The 12,594-nt window shown below is 48.7% G+C and overlaps 7 protein-coding genes across 7 annotated transcripts; 3 read left to right on the forward strand and 4 right to left on the reverse strand.

Annotated features, from left to right (window-relative positions):
- Nucleotides 1-309: 309 nt before the first annotated feature.
- On the forward strand, nt 310-1,462 carry F5Y00DRAFT_189778 (uncharacterized protein). Its single transcript, XM_048005150.1, has 2 exons — nt 310-1,044; nt 1,109-1,462. The coding sequence occupies exons 1-2, from the start codon at nt 895-897 to the stop codon at nt 1,406-1,408; spliced, it is 450 nt and encodes a 149-aa protein (XP_047868095.1). The 5' UTR covers nt 310-894; the 3' UTR covers nt 1,409-1,462.
- A 967-nt stretch (nt 1,463-2,429) lies between these two features.
- Nucleotides 2,430-4,520, forward strand: F5Y00DRAFT_258578 (Apc13p protein-domain-containing protein; the record flags this gene model as incomplete). Its single annotated transcript, XM_048010729.1, has 3 exons — nt 2,430-2,651; nt 2,724-2,956; nt 4,220-4,520. 3 exons carry the CDS (start codon nt 2,430-2,432, stop codon nt 4,518-4,520), a joined length of 756 nt encoding a protein of 251 aa, XP_047868096.1.
- Nucleotides 4,521-4,745: 225 nt separating this feature from the next.
- F5Y00DRAFT_189781 (putative SPP30 protein) lies at nt 4,746-5,671 on the reverse strand. The gene is made up of 2 exons (XM_048005151.1): nt 5,371-5,671; nt 4,746-5,311 (listed from the first exon to the last, which is right to left on the reverse strand). The coding sequence occupies exons 1-2, from the start codon at nt 5,571-5,573 to the stop codon at nt 4,861-4,863; spliced, it is 654 nt and encodes a 217-aa protein (XP_047868097.1). The 5' UTR covers nt 5,574-5,671; the 3' UTR covers nt 4,746-4,860.
- A 231-nt stretch (nt 5,672-5,902) lies between these two features.
- F5Y00DRAFT_227444 (DNA polymerase alpha, subunit B) lies at nt 5,903-8,234 on the reverse strand. The gene is made up of 3 exons (XM_048006482.1): nt 7,643-8,234; nt 6,263-7,589; nt 5,903-6,207 (listed from the first exon to the last, which is right to left on the reverse strand). Exons 1-3 carry the CDS (start codon nt 8,104-8,106, stop codon nt 6,031-6,033), a joined length of 1,968 nt encoding a protein of 655 aa, XP_047868098.1. The 5' UTR covers nt 8,107-8,234; the 3' UTR covers nt 5,903-6,030.
- A 213-nt stretch (nt 8,235-8,447) lies between these two features.
- Nucleotides 8,448-9,777, forward strand: F5Y00DRAFT_189818 (CRAL/TRIO domain-containing protein). Its single transcript, XM_048005152.1, has 2 exons — nt 8,448-9,274; nt 9,335-9,777. The coding sequence occupies exons 1-2, from the start codon at nt 8,584-8,586 to the stop codon at nt 9,679-9,681; spliced, it is 1,038 nt and encodes a 345-aa protein (XP_047868099.1). The 5' UTR covers nt 8,448-8,583; the 3' UTR covers nt 9,682-9,777.
- F5Y00DRAFT_189827 (splicing factor, Prp19-binding domain-containing protein) lies at nt 9,612-11,534 on the reverse strand. The gene has a single exon (XM_048005153.1). The coding sequence runs from the start codon at nt 11,338-11,340 to the stop codon at nt 9,874-9,876; it is 1,467 nt and encodes a 488-aa protein (XP_047868100.1). The 5' UTR covers nt 11,341-11,534; the 3' UTR covers nt 9,612-9,873.
- A 194-nt stretch (nt 11,535-11,728) lies between these two features.
- On the reverse strand, nt 11,729-12,325 carry F5Y00DRAFT_258583 (Alb1-domain-containing protein; the record flags this gene model as incomplete). The annotated part of the gene is made up of 2 exons (XM_048010730.1): nt 11,729-12,219; nt 12,292-12,325. The coding sequence occupies 2 exons, from the start codon at nt 12,323-12,325 to the stop codon at nt 11,729-11,731; spliced, it is 525 nt and encodes a 174-aa protein (XP_047868101.1).
- Nucleotides 12,326-12,594: the final 269 nt, after the last annotated feature.

Consider the following 12,594-nt stretch of genomic DNA (forward strand, 5'->3'; position numbering starts at 1 on the left):
AGTCTGGCCAAATATTCGCTTTCGCCGGTTCACAAGCTCTCGTCATGTTCAACGTACAACATGTCCGACCTGAGTTCCTGACGGGTAATTATTACGCTCGATCGTCCCAGTCCAACATAGGTACATAGATTATAGACTATAACGAATGGTAATGTCAGTCATCATACAACTTATGCAGGTATTTATGTGTTTTATGGTTATAGTGCACCTAATGAGGCTCTGTTGGCACCCATGTATGATATTTTGATTTTTGTACGTTGTTAGAATCTCGCCTGCATAATCTCACTTCTGAATTATCAGCGAACACAAGGAACGAGCCGAATCCCGCTACGGCAAAAAAAGGGGGGAGGAAGATCGTGATGGCTGCACATTGCTGTCCCTTCTAGGCATGTTACTACATACCTCTTAGATCTATATTTTTATGATGCAGGCGCATGTACCTTGGGATGCAAGATGCTCTGCATGCGTGTAGTTTACTGCAGTATTTCAACTAGAAACGGCATTTAAGGCAACATGAGGGAGTTTTGCAGAAGGTACGAATGTACGAATGTACGTCCTGGCAGAGCGTTCCTGCCTCAACTGGTTACTTCTGTGTACCATACATGTACATATGCTTCGGTTACCTAATTCCAATTGAAGTATCTGCCTACCTAGAATGCAGTTGCCCACCGAAGGTATTATCCGTCTCTTTGCACATGCCGTTAGGTCTTCGTATTTTTGTCTCGGGTCGATTACAAGCAACTTGCAACTTCAATTCTTGACCATCCGAGAACATACTGATCAACCTACGCATACCTCTCGTTCCCACTAGAATTTCAACTCTGGACTCTAGCACCCTCCTCTTCACTATACAATTCCAACACTCAAGAGGCTCTGATACACAGTCTATTCATCATGAAATTCGCTGCTATCTTTGCTATTCTCGCCTTTGGCAGCTGCTTAGGCATGACGGCAGTACTCAACTCATCTCAGACTGCACTTGGCGTTGGATCTGACATGGTCCACCTTGGTCTCGAGAAACGAGATGCCTTCACTTGTTACGGCGTAAGTCATAGGATTCTCTCCTATTCACTCCATCTCATACGGCTAAGCTAACACGGTACACCAGTCTACCAACACCTCGGTCTCGGACTGCCAGAAGATCATTGAAACTATTCGAATCGACGAGCAGCAGGATTTCGCACTCTACTCGGGTGTCTGCGCTGTCTGGAACCAAGGATCGTGCAGAGTCCGCTTCTGCGCCCAGCCCTACGTCAACAGACCCGTCAACAGATCTGCAACTTGGTTGACAACCTACATAGCCAGTCCACTCCTGGACGGCTGCATCGGCAAAGGAAACCTAGGAGTCATGGCGGACCATACTAACATCAACAGCCACTATGGCACGTACCGACTGTGGGTGGATTGATTCTCGAATATATGACGTGGGAACAGCCCGTATTGTTCTCATGAAGCCTACGATGTGATTTCGGGGACATCATGGCAATGACTTTCTATTATGTAGCTCAGATGAACTCTAGCAAAGACTGGACTCAGTCCAAGAACGCATGAACGAGTAGCCATGTACTCGTAGCATTTGCTTTGATACTCGAACGTCTCCATTACCAGGAGTTTGATAGCCTTGCGAATTAATGACCTGGTCGAGTACAACTCTAGGGGCTATAGACCTCTTAGAGTAAATATATATTTTATTAAGCTAATATTTTCCCCCATCGTTCAGTACTACTATCCGCCTTGTGGTTATATAACGACTTAACAATTCAACTTCAAATAGTTGCTCATAGGAATGAATAACCGAAATATTCACTACACTTAAGGTCTCCTACTAGTAGTAATTAGCGGCACGTACTATTGAGTTGCATTGTTGAGTTAGTTACTAGACATGTAACTCCTACGAATGTTCTCTCACGGCCACTTTCCAGGCCGCAGTGTTTTAAGCTTCAAGGTCATTGCTGGATGCTGGGACGGGAAGGTTAGACAATTTCACGAGTTAACATTCACTTATCCCGGGTACACTAGCTGTATTAAATTTTAATCACAGATGCACTGTGATGCGGGCTTTGATGCACAAACATTCACTTTGGTTGATCTAAGGGGGTGTTACTTTGCCCCTTTCCTAAGCAGGTTTGGTGATCACGAGTGTTGAGCGTTAATTTAATAGACTCGTCGAACCTTCCAAATAACTTGAAGTAAGTAGCCCACTGCTGCAACAAAATCAGCCGAACTACTGGGTAAGCACCTATCAATCGCCGTTTCCATCTGATAATATTCTTAGAGTTACCTAGATAAATCAAGCAAACATTGACATCATCTAACCACCAATCACTTTTTTAAAAGGCAACAGTTATTCGAGACTGACTTCTTGATCTCAGCAACTATCTCATTTTCAACTTCCATCTGGGATATCACTTCGGTTCGATATATTCACCATGTTTCTCATGCGCATGGCCGCCTTGGCCGTCATCACGACCGGCGTCCTTAATCTAGTACCTTCTACAGCCGCCGTTGCTATCAAGGGTACGGGTTCTCTCTCTTCGTCTCAGTTCATGCAAGAGACCGTCCTTCGCGACGTGATTGCCGACTCGACTGCTGGACATGTCAAGCAGCGCCGCGACGCCGTTCACCGTTGCTACGAGCCTGCCTCGGAAGTTGTAAGTAACCTATTTATCAAAAATGATCTTATAAAGCATACATATAAATACACTTGCTAATACAATATATAGGGCGAAGTCCCCTCTGCCGATGACTGCCTTGGCGCGATCAAGCAACTCCGAACCGTGCAAAATGATATCACGGTCAAACTAGTTGAGGGTTGCTACCACGCCGTGTCTGGCAACTGCACCGCCTCCGTCTGCCCCCAGCGCATCGGTACCTCGACTATCTCCCCTGCGCTTGCCGCTCAGTACCTTTCCGACTCGGTGATGAGCGAGTGCATCTCGAAGGGCCATCGCGGCTGGTACGTCGACAGGGACTATGGAATTGGAGTCTATCTTAGTTAAACGTTGTGACATACGATGGTTGGAATGGTGAATCTCGTCCTAGGGTATTGTTGAGATGGGGCTCATATGGATTCATAGCAACTCGCAGGTTGAAGTTATGCTAAGGGGGGTATACTGAAGGCGATATTCTAGCTCTGTTGAAATAGCAACCAACATAGCAACCAACGATGAATTGTTATTGTGCTCGTTTTATTTACGCCTCAATGCACCCTAACTATACTGCCTCCTTTTGCAAACTGCTTATTAAGTCAGGTATACCTGATACAGTTTATTGGAAATTGTAAGCCACTCTAACACTAAGCGTATACAGGACTCGGCGTGGGAAACTCGGCTAGTTCAGAAGAATGTATCCAACTATGTTTCTCTAAACACACATCGGCGGGACTTTGAACGGGATATGTCCTCTTGAAACCTGTCTGATATGTCTTAATGGAGAGTGATGATACCCCCTAATTTCCGATTAGATACAATGCCGTAACACACACACCGTTTGTGAGATGGCTCACGAGTGTTACAGAAATAGTGCCGTGGAAGGACAGCTAGCTACACGTGTAGGATTTGATACCTCTCACTGATATGACGAGTAACGCTGTGCGAGCTGCGATCCCTTTATAAGTAGGGCCATGATCTGTTATGGAGTTTTTGGAAGTATCTGGCCGGGCCGTCTGTTACCAAAAGGGATACTAGATTGTACGATGCCTGTATTTTTGCGTGACTGTCTACATGCTGTAGGCTGCATTTTGCGGTTAGAAGGTAGGCAGTTCTATACGTAGTAGAGAGGAAATCAAATGCTACCTACATACCTGCCAGCCTGCTCATGTACGTACGGTAGATGTGAAGTCTACCAATAAGTACCCTGAAGTATAGGTACGTTCTGGGAAAGGGAAAGCGTGGATCTCGAATTGCGCGGTTGGAGAATAAAAAGTACGATACATACATAGGTAGCGCCCCACATCTACAGCCTTACCTAAGCACGACGAGAGCTTGCATCAATCACATCCCACCTAATCCTACTGTACATAGGTACATACACCTACAAACCTACCTAGATCATCTACGTCAAATACCAGTCAACAACACCTCAGCAACACTCTATACTGCCTGATCGAAGGAACCCTCTCATACAAGCACGATGGTATTTCCACCTCCACCTAAAAGCAACTAACCAGTCTCTACCTACTCCCAAGCTAACCCCGTCCACTCTCCCAGAACAAAGATAGCTGCTACACGTACGTGCACATGCAGCGCCCGCGGGACGCCGACATGTTCGAGGACTTCTGCAAGGACAAGCTGCCCGACGACGACATCTACGTGCCGCCGCATCACCAGCCCATCAACCCGGAGGACGAGGACGACGTCGTGCCCGACCAGCACGCCGCCTTCGGCATCCAGAAAGCTACCCAGCGCAGCAGGGAGGCCGCTTGGAAGGATTTGGGGCTTGCTGAGCTCATGGGTAAGGGACCTGCGGTGGGGAAGTCGGGGGGTGCGGGTCGAGCTTCGTATAAGGGTCTGCCGCGATGACAGGTTGGGTTGAGCTGTTGTCGAAGGATGCGGCTTCGTTGGTAATGGTTTATAGAGGCGCGAGTCTTTATGGGGAACTGGCGTTTTCACGGCGAATCGGCGTAGTAACATAATCCCTTTTTCTTTCTTCAAGACAGTTAGTTGCCTATTGACTTTGGACTGTCCTGATATCGTAACTCGCACCCTATCTTCTGACCCGGTGATATCGTGCTCCTAATATAAAATAAATGAACCCTATCCTCGATTCCCGACTGGCAAACCGTCCCGAACGCCGTTGCAATGCTAGAACCACCACACCCCTGATTCTCCTTCCTCCACTCAAAAATATACTATCCCACTCTCAGCCTTTCCCCAAATACCCCTCCCTCTCCATAACCTCCGGCGCGAACTTAACCAGAAAAACCGTCCGGCCGGGCCACATCTCACCCTCCTCCTGCTTCCCAACGCTGTGCGCCGTGACGCGCGCCGGGAACGCCGAGCCATCGCATACACCCTCGACGATACCCGCCACGTACGCCGCGCAGTTGAGCTGGCTCATGTCCTTGGGCACGCTGACGTAGCGATTGACTAGCGGCTCGTTGTCGATGATCATGTACTCGTCGGGCTTGGACGGATCCGACGACTTCTCCAGGCCGTCGGCTGCGCGCCCGAATAGGTGCTGCCACACGTTGATCTTGATGAAGTGCAGGAGCGTGATGATGTTGAGCGGGCGCGTCTGCGAGCGCGGCGGTTCGCGGTATAGGAGGAGGTCGAGGAGTTTGAGGCCGATGGGGTGGCCTTGGACGTTGAGGCTGGGTCGCATTAGGACTCGAGCTTACCCTACCCTTAGATAGGTAACCGGCTAACTTACCGCTTTTCTAGATCCTGTATACTCTCTATCTTCTTCGAGGCGTAGCCTACCATCTCGGAGAAAAGATAGGCAAAGCTGGAGCCGCTGAGTTCGGCGGCTTTGGTGCGGTTTAGCGGTCGGTGGTAGATTGTCTTGCCGCTCGTCGGGTACCGTAGGCCCGGTTGGTCTTTACTGCTGCCCTTTACGGGCTGGAGGTTTGACATTGCTCTCGTCTCGAGTAGTCTATTATGTATTGTCTCTTCTCTGTGAATAGTTGCTGATCTGGATGCTGGTTTGGAAGTTGTAAGTTCTTGGGGTAGATTTAATGTTGCAGATGTGGAGCTCTCAATTCAAGTCCGCAGCAAATGTCCATGTACCTTTTCTACGTACTCTATACATGAAAGGTACAAGCTTCAAAGTTACCCGCCTTCAAGACATCTTCCCAATTACCTACAGTAATACCATAGGTACATTCTAACCTCGTATTGTTACATGTATGAGACTCATAGGCGTCTAGAGAAATGCAGCAAACAATCTCCAAACTAGTTTAACGTCTGGGTATAATTCTAGTTAGTCTAACAGATAGATACATTATAAGTCGGTTATAAGAGGATTAGGTAGTCGGCATTCGTATTTTATCACGAGCCCCCTAGTCCGTCTTGATGTGAGCAATTGTATACACTATATCCTCGTAATCTCGACCTTGGCCCTTTCAAATACCTTATGACCAACCATGCCTCCACTACTTAACTCTTCATCTGTCACCGTTGGTGGAAACAGAGTCATTCGAGCATACGTCCCTGCGCCTCTCCTTTTCGAGAGGTATCCTGGGTTGATGATTACAACACTCTCCACGACCTAGAATATGTTAGTAAGTTTATCTGAAAAATAAGGGGCGATAGTTTATACGTACCCTTGCAAACGGAGGCAAAGCACTCGGAACGATCATAATATCAGGTCTCACCGTCACCATCTCTCCCAGCTTCAAATAGCTCGTGTCAAGCACGGCACCAGATGGAAGTCCGTCTTCTGTTCCGACCTTGGGCAATTTCTGCCGATCTACTGGAGGAAATATAGGGAAATAATGCCTTTGCTCGATCAAATATTTAGGAGCTCTAGAGAATAAGTGGTTGTCTGGAGGCCGGCTACCGACAAGCTCCTCGTGTTGTAGACCCCAAAGGATATCCTGGGACGAAATTCCGAGTACCATCTCATTGATAGACAGAGTCATAGGATTGCCGATTATACGTGCGGCCTTAGGTAGTCCTAATTCTTTTTTAGGAAAGGGATCTTGGGGCCAAGATACGTGTTTCTCGATAACGTCGCGCACGGACGGTACTAACAGAATGGTGATAGTTGGGTTTGATGCAACAAGTCGGTTCAGCGCTGGAGAAATCATATACTTAAAAACTGTAGACATTGTTGCGGCGTCTGGGTCTACGGCCGCGTCCTCCGGGAGATCGAAGTCGCCCGTAGCAATCAGAGGGTGGTCGACGTCGATGAACGGTCCTGTTAAGATGAGGGCGTCGGCATACGTGTCTGCCGCTTGGCTGCAGAGGGCGTGAAGCGGCTCGAAGTCGAGATTATCGTCAGCTGAATAGGGACCTGAGCCGAATATTATATTTAACGGTGCCGGCTCATCGCCCGAGTCCATTGCGTCTGGGCCACCCCGAAGTCTCTCCCTGTGGGCCTCGATACCGGCCGGCGTAGATGCAGCGCTGGGTAATAGGGGCATTTCCAGCACTTCTCGGACAACAAATTCATTCCCGGATGAGTTAATGCCCCTGAATGCGACGATTTGTCCCGGGAAAAACTGATAGCGACCATTAAGCTTTTGTAAGTTTAGGGGGATTCTCCGACCTCCCCCGGTCCGCCTCGATGTCTCTAGAACAAGAGATGCCGCGTTAAGTTTGCCTTCCGAAGAATCGGACGCAATTCGGCCTACAGCAACGATTTCCGTGGTACTTTGACTGGCCGCACTGCCGAACTCGCTCTCGTCTATGTTTTGGTGGTCTCTTATTAATCCTAGAAATTCGTCTATCCTGTCGTCTAGAATCTCAGATGCTTCCGAAGATTTCATAGCGAGCGTTTTGTAACCTAGCTTTTTTATATCTGAAGCTGCGGTCAATTTAATCCGCGATTCCGAATGCGGTGCAATTGGGGGCTCAGGGGGTTTAAGATGGTTATTAAGGACCTCTATCACCTCTCCTGGGTTCTGGCGGTCGTTAAAGGAAGTTGCTCTGTAAACTCTTAGTTTTCATTATACGGGTATTATATCCTGGTAGTGACTTACGAGCTAACATTCAGAGACTCTAATTCCCGAGCCATCGAGGGGGTATCGGGCTGGTTTCGTCTCTTAGAGGCACTCTTGGAGGCGTTCTTGTTTAGCTTTGCCGTAGCTGGAGTACTGGGGACCATTCCCTCTAACATCCCATAAACATCCCCGCCTCCCTTAACATTGCTGCGCGGTGTCCCAGCCGAGCGCTTCTCCGTCTTGATATGGACCTGATGCGTTCGATTGTTTCGCTGCAAGGCGTCTAGGATGTCTTGCTTGAGGGCCCGCAGGCTTTCTACAGACAGATTGTTCCCGTCCATGTCCATTTTTATGCAGTACGACTCCCACTTGAAAAATAAATCCTGAGCGGACAGGGAATGCATCTTCATAATAGATTGCAGCTCAGAGACGACATCGGGTTGTAGCTCCTTGTTCGGCGCACCGAACTGTTCGTTCAGCTCTTCTAAGTCTGCTTCTGCCATGGCTAATTAGGTATGATATCGATTTGTGCTGTGCTGTGCTGTTGAATACCAAACAATGAGAATTAGGTATTGTCACAGTCTTGCCTGGTAATTTACTGATTTTAGACTTGACGACGCGCTTTTTCTGACTTCGACGCGTCTTAAGCTTTCGCGTTAAGTGGTTTATCGGTTTATTGGTGACTTGTGGGTCACTGTACTTAGGTACTTAGGTACAGGTGCGTAGGTACCTACAGTATGAGGGAGGCGGTGTCCCGATTGAACGTAGCTTCAGGTACCTGAGCTTAAGTGACACCTAAGGACCCTTATATTATATAATGCTCTAACCGGAAACTATCAGCTTGGCTCGAAGCACAAGCCCACCAGGAACCCAACAACTCACTTAACGCGAATACCTAACTTCTACGTGGATAAGTTAGAGAAGCGCGTCATTGAGTCTTGGATTAAGTAGAAATTAGCATCATCAATATTACCATCATAATGTCTACGTCTAATACGGAAACAGCTCCTGAGATTGCTAAACCTTCAGTCCTCGAAGAGAAGACTGAGGTTGGCATACTTAAGACGCCACTTTCGGCTCCCACCGCAGGTAGCACCGCACCTGAAAAGCCGGCTCTTACTGCCGACCAGACAACCAAGTATGACTGGCTTTTAAACCGCGTGAAGGAATGGACGGAAGTTCAATCTAAAGAGAAGGGCGGTCCCTTGACCGACGGCGAGAAGATGTGGCTCACAAGAGAGTGTCTGCTAAGATACCTAAGAGCCACCAAGTGGCATGAAAAGGATGCAGAGAAGCGTCTACAGGAAACTCTGGCCTGGAGAAGAGAATACGGAGTTGACGAGTTAACTGCAGACCACATTGGACCTGAGAATGCTACTGGAAAGCAAATCTTGCTTGGTTACGACAAGCATTGCCGTCCTTGCCATTACCTAAATCCAGGACGTCAGAATACGGAAGTCTCGCCTCGACAAGTCCAACATCTAGTTTTTATGCTCGAGCGGGTCATAGACCTCATGCCAGCTCAGCAGGAAACCCTCAGTCTCCTCATCAACTTCAAGTCGGGCAAGAGCCGTACAAACACCGCTCCCGGCATCGGCCAAGGCCGCGAGGTCTTGAGCATCCTCCAGACGCATTATCCCGAGCGGCTCGGACGGGCCATGATTATCAACAGTAAGCAAGCTGACGATAATAGACTGCACTATGCTACATGAGCTAATGTGAAAATTATAGTCCCTTGGGTTGTAAACGGCTTCTTCAAGCTCATTACGCCCTTCATCGACCCGTTGACAAGGGAGAAATTGAAGTTCAACGAGGACATGACGCTGTACGTGCCGAAGGAGCAACTGTGGGCGGAATACCCAGGCGGTGAGCTGCAGTTCGAGTACAATCACGATGTCTACTGGCCTGCGCTGCAGAGGCTTTGTGCCGAGAAGCGTGCGGAGCAGGTGCAGAGGTGGGAAGCTGGAGGCAAGCAGATCGGAGAGAAGGAGGACTACCTTAAAGGCCATGATGCCCAAGGAGTATCACCGCCCCCTGGTTATTCTACCGACACCACCCAGGGCAGTACTGCAGCTTAGAAAATTCAGAACATCACAATCCCGCGAGGAATATTGAGGGCATGAGAAGTAGAGCATAGAGAGGGCGTATTATATTTGGATAGATTGGGTATTATAGGTATTGAACGGGCAATAAACTCCTTAGAGTATGTCTAGCCCGCGTAATTTATTATAAACTAGTATGTGTACACAAGCTGCAAAGCAAAAGTCCATCTACTTAGACTCTATTCTTCGCCTCTTATCATTTTCGTAGCGACCTGCATCCCGTGACGGATCTCTCTTTCTTCGACTACTATAATCATCCCTATCATGTCTCCTAGGGGATCTAGACCTTGACCCGGACCTATTCCTATGGCGCCTATCATCGTCTCTCGGGCGATAGCTATCTCGATCGCGGTCTCGTTCCCGCTCGCGGTATCTATCGTCATCCCGTCCCCGGTCTGGATTTCTAGGACCTTCCGGTGCACCGCGAACGGATTTCCCCTCGCCAATTGGCACCGCGTTAGCTCCGCCGGGACCAGAAGCCTCTCTAGTACGATCGGATTTGAATCTGTCGTCAACATTATATCGGTCGAATTCTTTCCCTGGCCTCGTGTCGCGAATATCACCCCATCGGCCCGTGTCCTCGGATTTGAGGTCCCTGTATTTGGAAGCGCCTTTCTTTCCCAATTTCGTCATATCGCGCATCTGCAGCGCCTTCGGAAGCAACTCGCGGTTCTTGACGTCGTCTGCGAATCGCGAGCCCATGATGTCTCGGTTGGCCAGACCTTCGGCTTCGGCCTCGTCTTGGTAGAATGCACCCTTGTGGAAGTACTTCTGCATGTATGTCATCTTTCCCTTCGCGTCTTTCTCTTCCTTCTGCTTGTTTAAGAAAGCTTCGTCTTCCGCTTTCCGTTCTTCTTCCGTCAGGTTTCTTCTGCGCTCGACCTCGGCTCTTTCCTTCTCGCGAGCTTCGATGGCCTCACGCTCTCGTTTGATACGTTTAAGTTCGCGTAGCTTCCATGCGGCATACTCGGCTTCCGGGTCTACGTCGTCTTCGGTATCGACGTCTTCTTCTTCGTCCACAACATCGTCCCAGTGTTTTTTCTTGGCCGCACGTGCCGCCGCAGCTTTGCGCATTTGCTCCTCCACCATTTCGTCCATAGCTTTCTTCTTCTTCGCCTCCTCCTCGGCTAGCTTAGCCGCCTCGTCTTGCTCCTGGGCGGATTCTTTGCCGCCATTACCGTTCCGCTGGCTTTTAGGTACAAACTTGGGTTTTAACATTAGCCGCCGCGGGGCCTCTTCTTCGCTACTTTCATCCTCCTCTTCATCGTCATCCTCGTCGCTTCCTTCTTCGCTATCCTCTTCGCTTTCGCTTTCTTCTGTGACGAAACCCTCTTCGGCGGCTAGGCGGGCGGCTTTCGCGGCCTCGACGCGTCTGGCATTCGACTCCTGCTCTTGTTTTTGACGCTCGTTAAGATCTACCTTGCTAAGGTTACTGATGATTTTTCCTGCACTTGGAACTTTGGGCGGTGGCGCGATTTTACGCTGGGTCTTTTGTTGCTGCTGGTCAACCTCGGCGTCGCTAGCTTCTGAACCAGATTCAGAGGACGATGATGCGCCCGTCGGCTTACCAGCGCGATAACGGGATGGTCGCGCAGGATTTGCGGTCATGCGTTTCTGGTGCATTGGGGGCGGCATTTTTGCAGAGAAGTTAGAAATATAATTGAAGACGCCAGTATTTAGCTTTGATTTCTGCAAGGTATGAGAAAGCTAGAAATGGTATTCAATCTGCAAAGACGGGATATTCATGTAAGTATAAGTGGGCCTACGATAGCCGTATTTATCGATAAGCTGGAATCTTTTAAGTGGTACGAAGTACCTTCATATTTAAAGCCTCCGATTAGCCATTGGCGATAGAACCAATGGCGATAGAATCCGAATCGCATTGTTAACCTCTCGCGTCCTGTCGTCCTGTCGTGGGATGGACAAAGTATCTCACTATGTATTTAAAGCCACAAATGATGAATTTTCCCTCCTACGCCGATAACGCCCAGAATGATGGATGTTCTACCCGGATACCCAAGGATCAAAGGATCTCATCGTCATCTTCTACTTCTTGTAAAGGAACCTTGTCCGCCGACGTAGCGCCATCATGGGCTTTGTCAAGCTGTGCATCATCCATCTCTTCATCCAATTCCGATAGTTCGTCTTCTCCATTGTCCACCTCTCCTTGAGATTCACTCTTGTTTGCGGGTATTTGGTTGTTGATCTCGTCCCAGGCTTTCCTTCGTGTCTGAATTGTTCGGGCTTGGCCCTTGCTTTTGGCAATTTTCCGTTCCGTCCTCTCCATAATGTTTGCAGCACGATCCTGTCCTTTCTCATGCCTCCTTCTTGCTTTAGAGCTCATGTTCCTACTCTTCGTCGTCTTTTTCGAAACTCCCGCTCCCTGATGTATGGCAAGCACAGAAGGGCGATGGTCGATTGATTCGGCAGGAGGTTTGACGTTCTTCAGGGACTTGTCCGTATCAATACTTGGAGACGTAGCACGTCTTGCGGCCCGCGAGTGAACGGAGGGAGCTACGTAGAGCATATATTGTTAGCCATATGAAATGCGGCTGAAGACGAAACAATAATAATAGAATTACATACCCTTCCTCTTCTTTGATATCGCGCCCTTAGCCATGACTTCTGCAGTTCGCGGGGGTTTGCTAAAGTTTTCTTGACCAAGACGACTTTTTTCAACCAAGTCCTAGACTCATCTACAAGTTGCTACGGATCCGTAAATGTTTTCAAAAAATGAAAAAAGTGCCCCGCAGGGTCGTTGATAACGATTTGTTCCAAAACCCGATAAGAAGTCTGGGGGAGGGACCTATGCGGCAGCTATAGCCAATCAGAGATCACATTCCTTGCAGCGATTATCCTTTTACGGTTTCTCTACAGACACAGCAAAGT

This window comes from Daldinia vernicosa (genome assembly GCF_022497035.1).
Source record: "Daldinia vernicosa strain CBS 139.73 unplaced genomic scaffold F5Y00scaffold_7, whole genome shotgun sequence".
In the NCBI taxonomy this organism is placed as follows: domain Eukaryota; kingdom Fungi; phylum Ascomycota; class Sordariomycetes; order Xylariales; family Hypoxylaceae; genus Daldinia; species Daldinia vernicosa.